This window comes from Sebastes fasciatus, chromosome 8 (assembly GCF_043250625.1).
Source record: "Sebastes fasciatus isolate fSebFas1 chromosome 8, fSebFas1.pri, whole genome shotgun sequence".
In the NCBI taxonomy this organism is placed as follows: domain Eukaryota; kingdom Metazoa; phylum Chordata; class Actinopteri; order Perciformes; family Sebastidae; genus Sebastes; species Sebastes fasciatus.
The window spans coordinates 12,647,426-12,666,806 of record NC_133802.1 but is presented as its reverse complement, the minus strand read 5'-3'; the positions used below and the strand labels follow the sequence as shown (position 1 = coordinate 12,666,806).

Sequence of the window (19,381 nt, the reverse complement as noted above, 5' to 3'; positions counted from 1 at the left end):
GAACGTGAAATTGCTAATTTAATTAATTATACACATTTAGCGAGCTAGCTCAACATTAGCATCATAGCCTACCTGAACTGTGAAATTGGCGCGTTATGACGTTACCGCGAGGACGGGCAGCGACTTCCGGCCCCCGGGATGGAGCGACAGGTGTCAGCTAACGCTAGGTAAGTTACCATAGTTACCATAGTTACTGTGTTATCCACACCAGAAAGAGACGTGAGATAATATAAAATAAGTATTTATAAATGTGTCCATTGTTGCGACAACTCGGTTAGTAGTTGACCTTGGCTCAGTAAGCGGTAATAATAGTGGTAATGGCGGTTAGTTAGCTACTCAGCTAGGTCAGTTAGTAACCGAGTTAGAAAGAGTACGGTGCTGCTGAGTAACTGAAGCTGATGGACACGATCAGGACCTATGAAACAGTAAAGTAGTGTGTCCATTCAGTCCTGTGAAGGGCTCATTGCATGGGTGGAAAACAGTACAACATGCAAGTCTCCCTCAAAAATAATCCAAGGCACACTGTAGTGTTTGAACAAAATTAAAATGCCTTTATTTTACATGGCAAAAACAGTTTAAAAGGACCATTTTAAACAAATTAAAATGCCTTTATTTTACATGCAATTAACTGTTTAAAAGGACCATTTTAAACAAATTAAAATGCCTTTATTTTACATGCAAATAACTGTTTAAAATAACCATTTTAAACAAATTAAAATGCCGTTATTTTACATGGCAATAACTGTTTAAAAGGACCATTTTAAACAAATTAAAATGCCTTTTTTTACATGCAAATAACTGTTTAAAATGACCATTTTAAACAAATTAAAATGCCTTTTTTTACATGCAAATAACTGTTTAAAATGACCATTTTAAACAAATTAAAATGCCTTTTTTTACATGCAAATAACTGTTTAAAATAACCATTTTAAACAAATTAAAATGCCGTTATTTTACATGGCAAATAACTGTTTAAAATGACCATTTTAAACAAATTAAAATGCCTTTTTTTACATGCAAATAACTGTTTAAAATGACCATTTTAAACAAATTAAAATGCCATTATTTTACATGCAAATAACTGTTTAAAAGGACCATTTTAAACAAATTAAAATGCCTTTATTTTACATGGCAATAACTGTTTAAAAGGACCATTTTAAACAAATTAAAATGCCTTTATTTTACATGGCAATAACTGTTTAAAATGACCATTTTAAACAATTATTGCCATGTAAAATAAAGGCATTTTAATTTGTTTAAAATTACCATTTTAAACAGTTATTGCCATGTAAAATAAAGGCATTTTAATTCTGTTCAAACACTACAGTGTGCCTTGGATTATTTTTGAGGGAGACTTGATTTTGTACTTTTTTCCACCCGTGCAATGAGCCCTTCACAGGACTGAATGAGCCCAATAGACCTGAAGGATCCAAAGGGCACCTGTATGTGATTACCACAGAGACCCAGCAGCGCTTCTACTCCATTGTCTTCAGTAAAATAGTGTGTCTCAGAGAAAAAGACATGACTGCAGAAAAACTGCAGTCATGTCTTTTCCCCCTCTCAAAAACAGCACCGTCCTCATACGCGCTCTTACTTTGTAAATGGCAACTTCCGGTCGCAGAATATGAAAAGAACGGGCGTTTTTTCATATTCTGTCTTCTAGTGATTTTATTTTTTGTTTATAGAAATAAAAAATGAAAATCAACCCGTTTTTTAAGTTTAGTTCATCCCTTTTTGACCCTGATAAAGAAAATAGCCTTGTATTTCAATTTCAATTTTTGTTTTTTAAAACGAAAATCAAATAACCACTTTATTTTTTGTTTTGTTTGTGAAAGGAAAATTGAATGACCAAAAGATACACTGACAGAAAAGCACAGGTGTAGCTATTTAAGGAAATTAACGATGGCTGAATTACACACATTTGTTTTTCAGAAGTTTAAATCCACACTTGTGCAGTCAATAATAAATACATGTAAGCCAGGATATGTTTGTATAAAACTATAGTTCCAAAAATTAGTTTTAATGCCATTTTTGTTTTATTGAATAATGAAGTGGAGAAGGACAGGGCAGTTATTTATGGGCTGTCACTTCAAAACACAGGTGTTTTCAATTGTCCTGTCTGTTTAGATCTACAGAGAGAGGGTGGCTGAGCTGAAAAGGATTAGTTGATTAATGGAAAATGAGCCAGCAACTATTTTGATAATTGTTTAATACTTTCAGTCATTTTTCCAGCAAAAATGCACTTACAACAGTTACTGTTAGCATCTCCTCCAATGTGAGGATTTGGTGCTTTTTTTGTCATATATGATAGTAAAACTGAATATTTGTGCTTTGGACTGCAGGACGGATAATACAAGGAATTTTAATATGTACATTTTTTCTCTGTGAAATTATAAGGACCATTTTATTGAAAAAAACTATTAATTAGTAAATTGAGAAACTAATTGGTAAATTAATTGCTTATAAAAATAATCATTAGTTGCAGCCTGAATTACTTGTATTAATAATAATAATAATAATGATAAAGGTGTAAGATGTCATGCCCCAACAGGTGCAACGACAACAAAACTAACAACTAGTGTCAATCAAGCACAGTCTGTACACATCACCCACACAGTCATGAAAAAACCTCTAATCAGGCAACATAAGTGTGTAGGTGAACTGTTACTGTGTAGAGGCTTGTTCCTCGTGTTTTACCATTTGTGTGCACTAGAAGGCAGCATTGGATACAGCACGACCACCTAAACATGGAGACCCAGTAACGGTAGGAAGAAACAACCTATGCCTTGCTTTCACAATTAGAGTATGAATCTAAGTGTCACCTCTTATCACACTGTTGCTATAGCAGAAGCTCAGTAATGATGACACAGTGAAAACCTGTACATAATACAACACAATACAAAAGGCGTTAATAAAAGTTATAATGTTTAATCTTGTTGACTGTGTCAGAGACTTGTTTCTGTCATCCCATATTACAGGGCTGCAACTAAGTTGTTTTCAATATTGATTAATGACCTTAATTAATGTCAGCACGTCCTTGAGTGAGACACTGAACCCAAAGTTGCTACCCGGGCGCTTTACAGCAGCTCACTGCTCCTTAGGATGGGTTATGCAGAGGTCAAATCTCATGTATGTATCTCTAATCTATCCCTACATCCATCCATCCCGCTTATCCTGTTATCCTGTTCAGGGTCGGGGGAAGGTGGGGGGACAGCTGACATTGGGCGAAGGCGGGGTTCACCCTGGACAGGTCGTCAGTCTATCACAGGGCTGACACAGTCAACCATTCACGCTCACATACACACCTACAGGCAATTTAGAGTCAACAATTAACCTGCATGTCTTTGGACTGTGGGAGAAAACCCACGCTAACATGGAGAGAACATGCAAACTCCACACAGAAGGGTCCCAAGCCGGGTTTGAACCTACGACCCTCATGCTGTGAGGCAACAGTGCTAAAGTTTAAAAAACGTTTTATACAGTTTGTACTATAGGAAACAAACACTACCAGACTGTTCATATACATTGGATTTTAGTCATTTAAGGCACAATACCAGTGGATTTGAACTTCTTGATCTGCTTCCAAAATATTGTTATATCATTATTGTAGGACTGCAACCAAATATTATTTTCATTATTGATGAATTGGGTGATTATTTTCTTGATTTATTGATTAATTGTTCGGTCTTTAAAATGTCCGAAAATAGTGAAAAATGACCATCACCAGTCCAAGCTGATACCTTTTTAAAGGGATTTTTTTGTCATCGCAATTGAGAATAGGAAACAAGGTAAATGTTTGGCAAAAAATGCCATAAACAATCCTTTATCATAAAAGTTGCTGGTTATTTTTTTGTTGATCAACTTGTCTAATTATTTAAGCTCTACATTATTGGAACTCCAAGTACATGCAATATACAAAACCACTGGTATGGCGGTTTTATAAGTTGAGCCCATTAAACAGATTAGTTTATTATTTGTTTGATTATTTATTTCAGTGCGTCATCATAACTAGCTACATTCTGATTAATGCAGGAGGGTGAAGTCAAGATGAACCTGTCAAGTGTGACTGTGGACTTCTCAGCAGAGAGGTAGGATGAAGAAGCCTCTTTCTTTCTTTCTTTCTTTCTTTCTTTCTTTCTTTCTTTCTTTCTTTCTTCGAGTCAGACAGTGATGTCAGGCCAAGGATTATTAACATGCCAAGATAGATTTATTGTTTTGTGTTGTTAACTGTGTGCCCAGGGTAATGTGGCTGCTCAAGAACAGCTGGTATGGCGGGTCATGGTCTGAATTTCAAGAGAGAGAGTGAGATTGAGATAGCCTAATGGATAAAGATGTGCCGTGTTGGATCTCTAACTCTGCAAACTCCACAGTCATTATCTTTTAAGTGACTCTTAATTGAAGCTTTTGTATATTTGGGTGCTGTGCTTGGTAAACTCTCACTCCATCTGTGATGGCTAAACAGTAGATTGGATAATATTTATAATAGTGTTTTAACTTTTAAGTTTCCATCTGTCTCTGGAGAAAATGCTCACACAGTCCAATATGAATAATCTCACTCATAATAGTCACAGTTTAAAACTGGGCTATGGAAATCATTGTCTTAAATTTATGGGTTTTGAAAATACCCAGCTATTGTGTATGTGCCCATGTAGCATTAATCTGCCAGTTTCTCTAAATGTTATGTGCCATATCACTTCCTTTTCTTTTAATTCCTCCTCTGGCTACACTTGCCTCTATTGGTTGCGAGTGAATAAACATATCCTCCAGACTTTCTTTTTTTTTTACACTGGGGTAAATAAAATGCTTTGCATCTAAGTCGATACTTCATGCATATTTGCTCTGACTCCCTGCTGGCATGGGAGTTTACGTTTCAACTGTATTCCAGTTCTGTTCGGCTCCTATATAAATAGATCTCTTCAGCAGATACTCTATATACTGTAGATGTACACATTTCTAATTTGTATTTCTAAGATTTCAACTCTCTTTCTTATATGGATGCACATGTATATTATCTTCAAACGGTTGACAACCCCTCCCAGCTCTGGATTTGCTGTCATGATGATTTTGGTCCGTGTGCTCAAAAATACTCCCCCGAAAATGCAGTCTCATGGGCAAACAAAGATATTATAAAGCTGCAACAAAATGGAAGTATTTCAGTCCATTAAATGAGTAGTCTTTCAACTCCCTAAGAGAGTGCCTTCATAGATTAATCCTGTCCAATCTACCAGGTTAAACATCTCATTAATTGTTAAGATGATTTTTCTTTTAATGAATGACAGTGTTGTACCTCTAACAAACAGCTCTGTCCGTTAATGTAGACAAATAATTGGATGGATGGATAGCTATTTAAGCTAATTACTCAAAGTGAAGTAATATGAAATATACTGTTGTCTCGTTTTTTTGTTGATTTTTGAAACATTGACTTTTTCCTAAAATATAGAGCGTGTTTGAGGGCATGCAGTACATATGCATATTTGGTTGTGTCGTCTTTCAGTTGCATTGCATTAAAGGGTTTGTCTAAAAAGTGATACACACCAACCAGGAATTTTAAACAGAGACCACACCAAGGTCTGAACAACAAGGTGCTGCCAATAATGTCAATACACTCCTCTAAAGAAAATGAGATTGGCAGTGAATGTGAACCTGGCGTGCCCTCAAGGTAATGATTGATGGTAATGTTTTCAAAGCAACACTTTGCTTACAGATAATTTATATGAGTGAAAAAAGTCTAGACACGTAGGTTTTTTGTAGATCAGAAAAAGGGTTAGAAATCAAAGATGTCCTTCAAAAGTTGCCTTACTTTAATTACTCCTGTGCTATAATATGTTATGCAATAATTGTATTTACCCATTTTCCTTAATCTGAAAAGATTAAATGAAAGGATTTCAAACAATCTGAGCCTCGGTTCTCTGGGAAACGATGCAAATTCCTGTTTCTCCAGAAAAATCGGACCACAGCGATGATTCAATGTTTTTATTTCTTTAGTAAATAAAGCTGCACAAGAATTTGCTTTTAATAATGATATCAACACATACAGTTTGCTTTTCTTTATATGCACACATGAAGCCACACAGGACAGTACCACATTAAAAAGGGAGAGCAGAATTAAATATAGCAAAATGCTGTTTACGTTCTGTTTTTAGGGGAACACGAATTATCAGTCTTTTGATGCATATGTGCAGGATCAGACGTGGTTGTCATTATAGCTGATTAAAATCCAAAGATTAATTTATTTGAATCGATGGCTTCATTTTTACAGTAAATACACATAAATATAGAAAATAGGAAGTAGAAGACAAAAATGAGCATCTATAATCTAGAGATTATAGACACTTCCGTGTATGCACCTCTGTCAATTTATGCTAATCAAAAACATAAAGAAATAATTTAAACACATTAAAATGAAACAAAACAAGCTGACACAGACGTAGGCATCGAGACATTACACTCATCATTTCTGTGGAAAATCGTCTGAGGTGATTTTTTTTTTTAATCTGTCCTTGCCCAGTAGTCCCTTTGTCTTTCTGAGCACCTGCTCTGTCTAGTTTGCATCATGAAAGAAGGCGGTTGTACCACTAAAGGAAATCAGCCTGTGGTTCTGCAGAGCGCTGGCTAACTGTCACCTCTGTGTAAGTGGATCCTGTCAGGATGCAGGCAGTCCTTTTGGGTGTCGTCACATGACACGGCACTGCGTTCTCCGTGCAGTGCAGACACGTCCCGTAGCTCTCCTGCTGTCCATTTGAGAAGGGTGTGGAGATGCTCATGTCCTTGTTGCGCTGCGAGGTCGATCCGAAACGTTCTTTCGGTTCTGACTGCGGACTCCCCCTGTAGATCCTCTGCCTTAAGATAGAGGTGTCTCTGTAGAGACACTCACGAAAGTTGGGCTTACACAGCAGGTAGACGATAGGGTTGTAGATAGTGGAAGACTTGGCAAACACGGCGGCGAGGGCAAACAGGTCGGGAGGAACCTGTGTGGCGTCTCCGAAAGCAGCCCACATGGCCACGACAGCATATGGAGTCCAGGCACCCAGGAAGCCTATACATACTGCTACTGACAGCTATGGAGAAGAAACACATGCAGACGCTCGTACATGGTTACACACCGCAAAAACAGGATTTATTTAGCTTCATCCCAGTGATAACGATCCTATTATTTATGATTACACACACACACACACACACACACACACACAGATAGCTTCATTTGCCTGGGAAGATTCTACAAAGATAAAGCAGGTAATCAGCAAAGCATTTTTATAACCGCTGAATAATTTACCGTCTCATATCCTGCTAAAATCCTGTCAAAACGAATTCAGTCATACTGAAGCGACACACACTCATATCCTCTGACCTTGACAATGAGAGCGTGTGCATTGGTGGTCTTGGTCTGTGGTGACACATGCTGCTGGACGGCCTGCCGCGACCCCCGCACCGTCAGCAGAATGAAAGTGTAGGAGAGGAAGATGATGGTGCAGGGCAGTGCATAGCAAAAGAGGAAAAGGCAAACAATGTAGGACAAAGCTGAAAGCTCGTGGTTGGGTGCATGCCAGTCAATGCAGCAGGCTGTGCCGTAAGGTTCAGGACTGTAACGCCCCCACTGTACCAAGGGCCCCACAGCAAACACGGACGCGTAACACCAAACTCCAACGACCAGGAGGCGGGCGTGTGACGAGGAGAACTTGTTACCTGATCAGACAGGAGATACAAAAAAATTATTTGAAGTTATTGTGGCAATTTTCTACCCTCTCAAATGTCCTGCTTTGCAGCTTTGTGTTAAAATCTGTAATGTTGGCAACATTAGTTTAGTTTATTATCCCCTCACCATGGTTGGGGAAGCTGACTTTAAGGCAGCACACTAAGGAGAGGGCTGTGAGGTTGGTCAAGCTGCATAAACCAAACAATACTCCACACATAGCATAGAGCTGACAGGTGATTTCTCCAAACAGCCACCTGTATACACAGACAAGGAGAAAAAGAGAAATATGATGGAGACTAGGGCTGCAACTAGGGATGCATGGGTATCAGCTGATACCGAGTATCGATCCGATACCAGTGTTTAATTAATAAGCCGCATGCCTCACTGTGTGGAAGTGACTGAGATCATTCTTTTATGTGTAAGGCAACATCAGGCTTGACTTCAACATTGCTTTCCTAACTTTTAACACCAGCAACATGGTAAAAGAATCTTCAAAATTAAAAGGAATTACAATTCAAGTGGATATCTTTTTAATGCAGCAACAAATTTATCAAAACTTAAAGAGCAATTCAATTTCCAGTCTATAATGTACTGTATATAGTATATAAACAGAATTGAATTGAATATATCGGCCCTAATGTCACCAATACCTGATCCAGCTATATGAGTCAGTATCGGCCTGATATCCGATCCAGTATCAGTACCGGTGCATCCCTAGCTGCAACCAACAATCATGTTCATCGTCAATTCATCTGCTGATTATTTTCATGATTGATCGATTCATTGTTTGGTCTCTATACTATATACTGTAAAAGATTGATGGCATGACAGCTCCCCGAAAATGAAGCCAAAACATCTTGATTGCCTCCTGGTGGATGGCTGCCGTATAAGTCATAAATCCCGCCCTTTCCATGTTAGCGGATGGAACATGGGCCTATAAAGTACTATAAAATGTAATAAAATTAATTTTACAGTCTCAAACAAATGCTGGCATGGCTGCTGTGAAAGAGGCACCCTGATGCACCGGCTGTGGGAATGCCCTCACAGAGATCCTCCAGGTTGATGTTCCTTAATGTCCTACCTATACTGTGTATACTAGGAGACAAAATAGAGGGGTTATCAGTAAGGAAAATGAGATTTGTAACACTGGGTTTTCTTGCTGCTCAACAGAAAGTTGTTATGAACTGGAAAGTAAGAGCTTCAACCTGCTTTAGCTTGAGCAGTTGGTTTGAAGAGTTTATAGATTTAATAGGAATGGAAAGAGCTGCCGCCACATTAAGGCATCTTGATCGGGGCCCAGAGGGATTATGGGATACACTAAGGGCATATTGGAACTCCTCACTGGATTATGTGTAATGGTGTAACACCCCCCCCCCCACCCCCCCGCATTCAAAATCTCAAGATGGCAGGTCGCTCCTGTTGCTGAAATATTTTGGCTTTACTTTTGTATAATTAGAGATAATAGAGACGCGTCGTCCATCTATATACACAGTCTATGGTCTTTACAATATCAGGAAGCAGTGAAAAATGTCTTAATGTCCTCTTCCAATGGTATGTTTTGTCTCACCAGCAGTCCAAAACCCAAATATATTCAGTTTACAATGATATGAAACAGAAAAGTCGAACATTTGCACAATTGAGAGACTAACCAGCATCTTTGCTAGAAAAAATGCTGCAAATTATGAATTTGTTATCAAAATAGTTGCCAATTACTGTCAATTAATTGTTAACTGAGAAATTAATTTGACGTTTCTCGAAATGAGAGAAAAGAAAGTAGAAAGACAAGAGAAGGAATGTGAGATACCTGTGTGTAAAAGATGACGGTATTGCCAGTGGGAATAAAGAGAGTGTCATCCCAAGGTCACTGATGGAGAGATTAATGATGAAGAACTCAGCTGGCTTCAAGGTCGACCGCTTGTGATATGCAACAAGTAGCAGAATGCAGTTGCCCATGAGGGACAGTATACCTGTTAAATAAAAAGAGAGAGATTGATTGAGGTGGGCTGGAGATGCACCTGTAGGGATTTGCGACAGATCAACTCGGTAGATATTTGCTTGTTGTGTGGACTTACAAAAGACGCTGTAGAGTGAGCCCATGAGGATGTCGTGCTCCTTGGAGATGGTGGAGGCAAACACAGCAGATGTGTCTGAAGCATTTCCCATCTAAAATGTAGCACACACAAGTTAATAGTAAATAAAACAATAAAAATGAAGAATTTTCTCCTCTGATGTTGTAGGCTTGACTGAAAACACTCAAGGGAGCTGTCTGTCGTCTGCAGTGCAAGCTGTGCTTTCTTACTGTCCTTGTTGCACAGCGCCTACAGCTGTAGAAATGGATGGAAAAGCTTCTTTTATTAGAAAATAATCCCGTCCAAAAGAGGAGGACAATTCGTATTAAATAGAAATATACAAAGCAGATGGACAGATGGAAAGAATTAGAAAGACTGTGCCTTTCAGGATTTACAACAGGGGAATGAGATGAGAGATTTAGAGCTTGAAACAAAACGATTAAGATGACATGCACTCAAATTTGATGGAAAAAAGAGATTGCGATATTGTCTCCAGCCTTCATATGTTTACACATGATGCCAGCAAGCACACCCGCAAATACAATACAACACAGCGATAGAAGTGATAGAATAGAAACATAATGATCAGAGTTAAGAGGTGTTCATTCTCCCCCGAGAGCCGACAGGTGCTCAAGAATTTCCGGGAGCTCATAAATTAACCTAAAAGATTGTAAGAAGAATCTTAATAGTGTCCTCTCGGCATCAGTTGAAGCATGTCAGAAGCACTGGTGCTCTTTGTTATGAGCCAGACAGACGTGATCGAGGCAATCAGTATCTTCTTACCCGTGCTACCTGCAAACAGGATGATGATTGCTATTCAGTACGTCACTTTGCTCGATAGAAGAATGAAAAATAAAATGGGAATCTGGGAGGAAAGGACCGTGCAGGGATGAATGTGGAGTGCTATCAGAGATGATGCAGAGGCAACATTGACTCTCAAGGACTTAGGCAATCACACAGGATAAAGACTGAGGCTTCATTATTATGCAAGTCAGCACACCAGTCAATGACGAAACGTCCAGTCAGTCTGAGTGGAGGAGACTCAGCAGAGTGAGTAGTTGTAACCAGTTTTAGTGATACTCGAATCCAACAACTCCACTATGATGTCAGCAAATTAAAGCATTATGTTATCAATAAAACAGATTTACTATCAGTACAGTCAGTTACCAGTTTATTAGGTACACCTAGCTAAATCTAATGCAGTCTAATACAGCAGTCTGCAATATGATATAATAATAATTTATTATCATTTTGGTGGTGCTGTTGCACTGGATTGCATTATACAGAGAGATGCTTTTGTTATTTAGTCTACCCTCATTAATAAAAAATGGGACGGACAAAATAATAGAAACACCTGTCAGTATAACGTTATAGAATTCAACAGCACCACAAGCTGCAGCCTCCTAAATGACATACAGTTAAATCAACACAAAAAAACTGAACATTACTAGACTGTATTGGTTTTGGCTGGCTGTATCTAATAAACTGGCAACTGAGTTCATAGCAATAGCATATTTTCTATTCTTGATAGGGCTGTCAGTCGATTGAATTAGTTAATTATGATGATTGTCTATAGTTATTAATTGCAATTAATCGCAAATTAATCCCACATTTTTTATCGGTTCAAAATGTACCGTAAAGGTACATTTTCAATTATTTAATACTCTTATCAACATGGGAGTGGGAAAATATGATTGTTTTATGCAAATATATGTATATATTTATTATTGGAAATCAATCAACAACACAAAACAATGACAAATATTGTCCAGAAACCCTCACAGGGTACTGCATTTAGCATAAAAAATATGCTCAAATCATAACATGGCAAACTCAAGCCTCATGTGATTATCATAAAGTGGGCATGTCTGTAAAGGGGAGACTCGTGGGTACCCATAGATACATACCCATTTACATTCACATATCTTGATGTCAGAGGTCAAGGGACCCCTTTGAAAATGACCATGCCCATTTTTCCTCGCCAAAATTTAGCGTACGTTTGGAGCGTTATTTAACCTCCTTCACAACGAGCTAGTATGACATGGTTGGTACTAAAGGATTCCGTAGATTTGCTAGTTTCGTATGGTGCCAGTATCTTCAGTCTAGCTCTAAAATGAAACCACTAAAGCCTAAAAATTGCAAGTTGCATTAATGCGTTTAAAAATTCACATACTGGAGGAAAACAACCAGTCAGAGCTGATCTGATGTCTGCTGTCCAGCTGCTGTCTATGAGAGCCGGCTGTCAATCACTCGCGAACTCCGACCAAACGGTCAAACTAGGCAGCGCTGATCAAATATGAATCAATGTTATGTTAAGTTAATCCCTATTTCTCGCCTCAAATGTTTTCAGAATCATCTTGTAGTGCACGGTTAGGCTGTAAAATGAGAGACTTAATGACGCCACCGCCATTGTGAAATCTGGTGAAGGAACGCTAAGTTCCGGTCACATGACCGGAGCACAGCCAATAGGAACGCTCTCTCAATGAAATGACCTGTGATTGGTCAAAGTCTCCCGTCACGGGCTAGATTTTCTAAATCCTGAAAACAGAGTCATGAGGAGGTGAAGAAGTGTAGTTATCTCTCAGAACACTTGAATTACAATATGCTGAAAGGTTATTATGGAATTTTTGCCCAATGATGCCAAAAATATACTGCCTACTGAAGCTTTAATGTGTTATCGCGTTAACTTCGACAGCCCTAGAAAACATAGTTATGGATATTATATTCTATTTCTGATAAGAGATCCCCCTAAACCCTACACACTGGACCTTTTAAATATCAATGTCAGTAACAATTGATTGGACTCAACAACACAGCAATGGCCTCCTTATCAGCCCTGTTTTTTTTCTCTCACAACAGACAATACAATTTCAGAAGACAATCTGCGGGTGCATGTTTCCTGAATGATAACCATCCTGTTCAAGTAGGCTTCAGAATGAAACATCTGCACGCTCAGATCTGTGCACAAGATGTTTTATCTCATACAAGCTCTCGGGCAGAAACTGTCACGCCTGGAGGATTTAAAGCTTGCATTAATCAAAGCAACTTCTGCACAGATCTGAGTGTGCCGATGCTTCGCTCTCAAGTGCGCTCGTCTTTAAGCTCCAGCGCCTCCACCGTGCCTGAGAGAGCAGTATTTACCTTGATTTTTTTTCTTTTAAAACCATCCCATACTGTATCATCTAGAAAACACTGTTGAGTTGAATCAGTATTGTTTAATTTAACAAATATAACGCCTGGACAGACACAGTATATGTGACGATACTATCGCATATATCTCTGGAACTGAACTCATTCTCTGTATCTGTTTATGTAACCAGAGAAGCAAAACCAAGACGACCCTTAGCCATGGGAGTGTGAAAGTGAGAGGGAGGAGGTAGACAGGGAGAGCCGGGGAGAGCTTAACCAGCTGAACTGTGTCTTTGGTCCGCTGTGACAGATTAGTATTTTGAGACTGGCTGAACTGTGACACTACGGTTATCATGTCTCTGAGCCTGGCTGCATAACTCTTCTGTTCAGCTGTGATTAATTGGACGCCTTTGAGACAGAGACAGGGACAGGGACGTTGTCCTCCAGATGATGATGTAGAGGGTAAACCATATATGGCTTGCTGACCTGGTTTATAAACCGCATTATTTCCGTTGCACCTCATCCTGCCCTGACCCGTCTGCCCAAGTTTTATGAAGACATTTTGACTGTGTAATTTACTGAGGAAGAAATTTCAATTGATTTATCTGCAGTTTACTGCTGTTGTCAGCGTGACAAGTAATCTCTAAATTTCCCCTGCAGCATGTCATCAAAATTGTGAGAATCATGTGATGCCACTGAAACTAGGGCTGTCACTCATAACATTTAAGTGGCTGCGGTCAGAGGAGATAAGCAGCCATTTAACGGCTGACAGGCATGTCAGGATGTCCACATGCATGAGCTCATGAGCAGTGACAATCACAATGTCAGAGTGTCTGCATGGTTTACAGAGATTGGCAGCCGGTGGGATGGCTCAATCTTTGACCTGTTTCTAAATCTGACCTTTCCTTCAGCCCACCATTTACATAATAAAACGATGGCTTTGGTACTGATGATTTTATCTTAGCATCATAATTGTGATGTTGCATTCACACCCAGCTCTTACTGTTTGTGCCTTTTGACATTTGAATCATGAAGTATTTGTATGTTTCTGAGTGTAAAGTGTCACGTTGTATCTTGTATGCTTGGGTGGATTGACCTGTCATGACCCTTTGGCATTTACACTGTTTTCATTGGTGGATTTCAAGACAATATTGGACTCATTTGTATTATTTATACTCTTGTATGTTAAAAGCATGTTGGCAAAGTCAGATTAATCCAGCTACAATTTTTTGTGTACGTACAACATTGTGTTGTTGCAATTATCTTTAATATTGTTTGCTTATTATACTTAGCTCTGTTTGTTTGCAACATGCAGCTTTTTTGTTACCTTGCACGATGAAGGTTTACACTGGCTTCGGTACAGTTGAAATAATTATCTGTGACGGTTCTCGCACAGAGGTGAGAAAAGTTAGTCTGGAGCCATACAAATAGAATAGGATTAAAACGGACATTGTACTGTTTTCTGCGGTCATTTGACTAGTACAAAAGAAAATGGCTATAATTATTAGTTGTTATGATGACAGCTAACGTCAGTGGGGCTGGGGAAAGAGCGGACACAGTTCCCGGAGACAGATCGCTGGGCACACAGGAGAAGTTTGCCTTCAGGGCTTTCTTCCAGAAAGAGTTTATTTTAATCCAAATTATAATCTTTTCCTAAACCTAAAGAGATTTCTGGCAGAAAGGCCAACTTCTCCCATGTGTGATGGCTGGCTAGTTAGCTAGGTAGCTTGTCCTTCTCTAAAGCGGCGGGGGCTGAGGTGGAGGAACCATTAGCCCGCTGCTGCTAGCCCGCCGGCCGCTAGCCGGCTGTTTGGCTCATTTTCTTTTCTGTAACCAGTGTAGCATTAAAGCATGGTGGAATTAGCAAGCTAGCTAACTAGCCAGCTGTCCGCTAGTTAGCTAGTTAGCTAGTTAGCTAGCTTGCTAATTCCGCCATGCTTTGATGCTACACTGGTTACAGAAAATGAGCCGAACAAAGTTGTCACTCATCTGGCGATAGCAATTTGCTTTCCTACGCTGTGACAAGAGTGTCAGCCCGCTATAACCGGCTACAACGGTCACAATGACACCAGTTCACAGAAAAATCCAATGACGTCTTCTCCGATGGTTCTGTGAAACAAACAATCTGTCAGGTTAGCTTTTTTGGCTAAGTCTTCTAGAAATTAAAAAAACAGTGTAAAGCTTGTTTTATAGCAGAGTTAGATACAAAAGTCCACATAAGGGCTGCAACTAATTATTACTAACTGAAATGATTTCCATTATTGATTAATCTGCAGATTATTTTCTCTGTTAATCATTTAGTCTCCAAAATGTCCGAAAATAGTGAGACATTCTCATCAAAAGTTCCCTGGCCTGAGCCCAAAGTGATGTCCTCCGATTGCTTGTTTTGTCCAACCATAAGTCAAACACATTTCATTTACTAACTATCACAAATGGCAAATCTTGACTTTATTTGTAGCGGAAAACGGGGGGCATTTTTGCTTGAATAAAAAGATTAACAAATTAGTTTTTGATCGGCTAATCGACTCTTCATTGCTGTCACCATTTTTGTGTGCAGACTATTTGTATCATTTTATTAAACTTGTGATTCACTGCATAGTACAATATTTAAAATCAACATATATGACACACAGTGTGCTGTGTGACACATCCCTTGAGGGCCCTGTGTGACCTTTTGTTTGATTGAAGAGGACTGTAACAGCCTCCTCATCTGAGAGTGACTGACATTGACAAGTGAATGCCATCACAGTACAATATTTACACCGTGGTTTAGCAGCATGACAAAGAGTGGTTGGAGGCAACTCTTTCAAACATTGCAGGACATGCTGTGACACATCTTATGTAATCACTGTAGAGTATGATCACGTGATATAAATGTCAAATAGGTCATTAACACCTGAACTATTCGAGACCGCTAACCGTACACTCGCACTTTTGCTTTTTGCTTTTCTTGCACAATATTCTTTAAAGGTGCTATTGAAAACATTTAGCCGCTAGATGTTGTTGAATGTAGAAATGTAGAAATGTTTTTTTTCCCGTTTTGACAATATAACCCATTGGTTAAGATTGTAAGAACTGCTGGTAATTGTTGTTGGTTTTGTATAAATATTCCGGTTGTAGTCCTGTGGGTTATTGTTATTCGGACAATTCAGCTAAGATGGCTAATATGTGCTAACGTCAGTTTTCACTTGTTGCCATGGTAAATATCCACTTCCACGCCTGATGGAGACACCAGTGTCAAACTCAGCCATTTATCCGTTTTTTTCCACACTAACTGGCAACTTGATTGCTGACGACCTAGAGATACCACATGATACCGACGGCGTTATACTATTGGCTCACAAACCTTGTTAGAAGTGGGAACTGAACGTCTGATATCTTCCACAGAAATAAACAAAACATTTATTTTGGACCCGTCGAAATTGTTTAAATTCACAATCATAAAATGTTTTCAGGAAAAATTATACTTTTATTCAGCACCTTTCTAAAAGCTCTGTGGATGTGTTCTTTTTTTTAAAAGAATAATCGTCAACAATAAGACCTTTAACATGTGGCTTTGGCTTGTAGCAAATTGGGATCTGAACTTAACAATCAATCAATAGGTTTGTTGATAATTTCCTACAAATAAACAATTTACATATCAACTTTAAAGTAGAGAGTAGGATTACAAAAATGTTGCATTGCTTTTTTTAGCCAGTGGGATGGGAGCAAGTAAAATACAGAAGGGGAGATAGAGGAGGATTTAATCCTAGGGCAGTGGTGGCACTGATGTCGTTTCAGAGATGGGAGACTCCTATTTATCCGATCGGTACAGAGATAATTTGTCATTAAAGTTCTGATGTAAACAATACAAACATTGGTAATTTTACATGTTCTTAAGGTTAATTTGATTACTTGTATTCATACACTGATGCTCAATAAACAATCAGAATATCATGTTTAAGATGCTATGCAGTATCTCTAACGTTAAACAGGCTTTCTGAGTATCCGATCTCCATACCCATGGGAAGGACATCAGCGGCAAAAGAATGCAAAATAAATGAATAAATACTATTCTGCCACCCTAGTAAGTCGTATCATCATCACTTTACCACCACTGCTTCTCCTTCATGACACAAACATATTACATAACCGCAGTCTGATTGAGTGTGGGAAAGCATTGTCTTGCCTCAGACAGCTGTTTTCATTATTAGTCTTTGACTCTGAGCTTCAGTTGAAGGTCATTCACTTTGTTTTATCACGTTGTATCCAGTAGAAAGACATCGGTACTCTGGCGTCATAATCGATCACTGTCAACACATATTGATTCTCTGTTGTGAGCCTATGAATTGTCACATAAGTCTCTGCAGGTAATAACAAAATGCAGCTCATGCATTCAGGCACACATGCCCAGAAAGGTAAACAGCCTGAGATCAAGTTGACAGGCTGTCTGGAAAACTGTCAGTGCAGCGACAACTATAACTTTGACTAAAAGATAAAGAAAAGCAGTCTTTTTTTTTGCAGAGGGATGATCAGTGACCTTATCACTAATCCTTCTGGAGAGCCCACAAATTAGCTGTGATGTCTGTGCCTTCATTTCATCAGCATTGCAGCCGGCACAATCTGTTTTCACTAGTATTTGAACCTTGACTGAATGTACCTGTCAGTAAACACCCTTTTAACACAACCAGATGTTTATCATTTCAGAGGGAGGCTTGTAAGATAACAACCACTGCGAGTGAGAATAAACTACCAGACCGTTGCAGAGAAAATACAAGTAAAGAAATAAATTGTTTTTGAGAGTCAGGTCAGCTGCTAGCAACCATTGAAAACATGAATGAAACAAATGCGTCACCATCAATGATCCCATTTTTTGTTATTGTCTAATATCTTTGTACTTCACTGGAAACATAAAAGACTGCTGTGCTGCTTACCTTCCAGGGAGGAATGGCTTGTCCTCTGTTAAACTCATGGAGGCCAGGTGGAGAGCAGGACAGAGAGGAGAGGAGCTTTGCCAGACACCGACAAGGAGACAGAGAGGAGGGACGGACACACAGAGAGAGAGAGAGAGAGAGAGAGAGAGAGAGAGAGAGAGAGAGAGAGAAGAGCACTGGAAGAGTCCGGTTAAGGTATTCGCCTCCTCTTCAATGACACACACACACTCACACACAATGGCACACCTCCAGCCAGGTGGACGCGCACTCACTCTCTCATACAGAATATGCACTCCTCATCATTGTGGAGATGCACTGAGCCCCAATGATGTAGAACATAAAGCCCACAGTGACAGCAGGCCAGTCAGAGAGAGAGAGAGAGAGAGGGGGAAAGAGAGAGAGAGAGAAGGAGAAAGGGATCAGCATAATACTGGCAAGCTCCGAGTGTCACTGATGACTCAAAACATCACTCCCCACCCCATTTCCTCTATCCCTCGCTACTTTCCCACTATACTTATCCCCTACACTTTGATTTGTTTCTACACTTTGGATTATTCGTCTTCTTTGTTCATACTTTTCTCTATGTATACAGATCACTAGGGATGCACCGATACCGGATTGGATATCGGGCTGAAAATCACTCAAATAGCTGGATTGGATATCGGTGACAATGGGGCTGAGCTATTAAATTCAATTCTATGTTTATATACCATTTACATTATATAGTGGAATTTTAATTCCTGTTTAAGTTTTGACCAATTTGTTGCTGCGTTGTTGGTGGTTTACACCTGAATTGTATTTCTTGTTAATTTTGAATTTTTTTTGTCAAGTTGTTGGTGTACGATTCATTATTTAAATAGTAAATAAAAATTCCCAAAACGTATGTTTTGTTATCTATATATTTATTTGTTACATTTTGATTTACAAAGTTAGGAAGTTAAGTCAAGCCTGATGTTGCCTTGCACATGAGAGAATGATCCCAGTCACTTCCACACAGTGAGACACACAGTTTATTAATTAAACACTGGTATCGGATCGGTACTCGGTATCGGCCGATACCCAAAGCCCAGGTATCGCTATCGGTATCGAGATTGAAAAAGTTGGATCGGTGCATCCCTACAAATCACTTGATCACAATGATTGTAAGGGTGTCAATCAGAACCTGGAGGAGAGAAAACATGCTGTTGTAACAATGTCAAGGTGGATTGTGATCCTATTTTCTCTCTGAATATAAAATAGAGAATATTAATATTACATGATGTGCCTGTGTAGCGGTAATTTAAAAGTCAGGGTGAAAAAAATGATGATTGTAATTTCTCATTGTGTAACTACGATATTAGACAGCTTGTGACCATCTTTAATCGTCATGGTCCTAATAGTTCACAGTGAAGAAATGAAGCTGCACCCATAGATAAGACATGATTGTGCTCAGCGAATGCCTGTTGCTACTGTGCTACTGGTAATTAATGATTATGCTGGTATGCATTGAGAATTACAAAATGTTTGATGCATAATTTGCGACTGGAATGAGATATCTCAGGTTATTGTGCTTAATTCAGGAGTCCAAACTGAAT

At 39.0% G+C, this 19,381-nt stretch overlaps 2 protein-coding genes and 1 long non-coding RNA gene across 5 annotated transcripts in view; 1 reads left to right on the top strand and 2 right to left on the bottom strand.

The window, feature by feature from the left end:
* Window positions 1-224, bottom strand: part of rad21l1 (RAD21 cohesin complex component like 1) — a 148,757-nt gene extending 148,533 nt beyond the window's left edge. For both annotated transcript variants that reach the window (XR_012594905.1, XM_074643504.1), the window contains exon 1: window positions 73-224. The gene's annotated coding sequence lies outside the window, so the exon portion shown is untranslated. The remainder of the gene's footprint in view (window positions 1-72) is intronic.
* LOC141772498 (uncharacterized) lies at window positions 89-17,971 on the top strand. The gene is made up of 4 exons (XR_012594906.1): window positions 89-167; window positions 2,714-2,764; window positions 4,033-4,088; window positions 17,815-17,971. It is a non-coding gene; the product is annotated as an uncharacterized LOC141772498 (long non-coding RNA).
* Window positions 5,674-17,936, bottom strand: opn7d (opsin 7, group member d). Of its 2 annotated transcripts, none has more exons than XM_074643507.1 (6): window positions 10,549-10,933; window positions 9,769-9,859; window positions 9,501-9,663; window positions 7,823-7,950; window positions 7,352-7,686; window positions 5,674-7,058 (listed from the first exon to the last, which is right to left on the bottom strand). In XM_074643507.1, the coding sequence occupies exons 2-6, from the start codon at window positions 9,857-9,859 to the stop codon at window positions 6,576-6,578; spliced, it is 1,200 nt and encodes a 399-aa protein (XP_074499608.1). In that variant the 5' UTR covers window positions 10,549-10,933; the 3' UTR covers window positions 5,674-6,575. The 2 variants fall into 2 exon arrangements, with proteins under 2 accessions (XP_074499608.1, XP_074499607.1); XM_074643506.1 differs by lacking the exon at window positions 10,549-10,933 and adding an exon at window positions 17,808-17,936 and having other exon boundaries at window positions 5,997-7,058.
* Window positions 17,972-19,381: the final 1,410 nt, after the last annotated feature.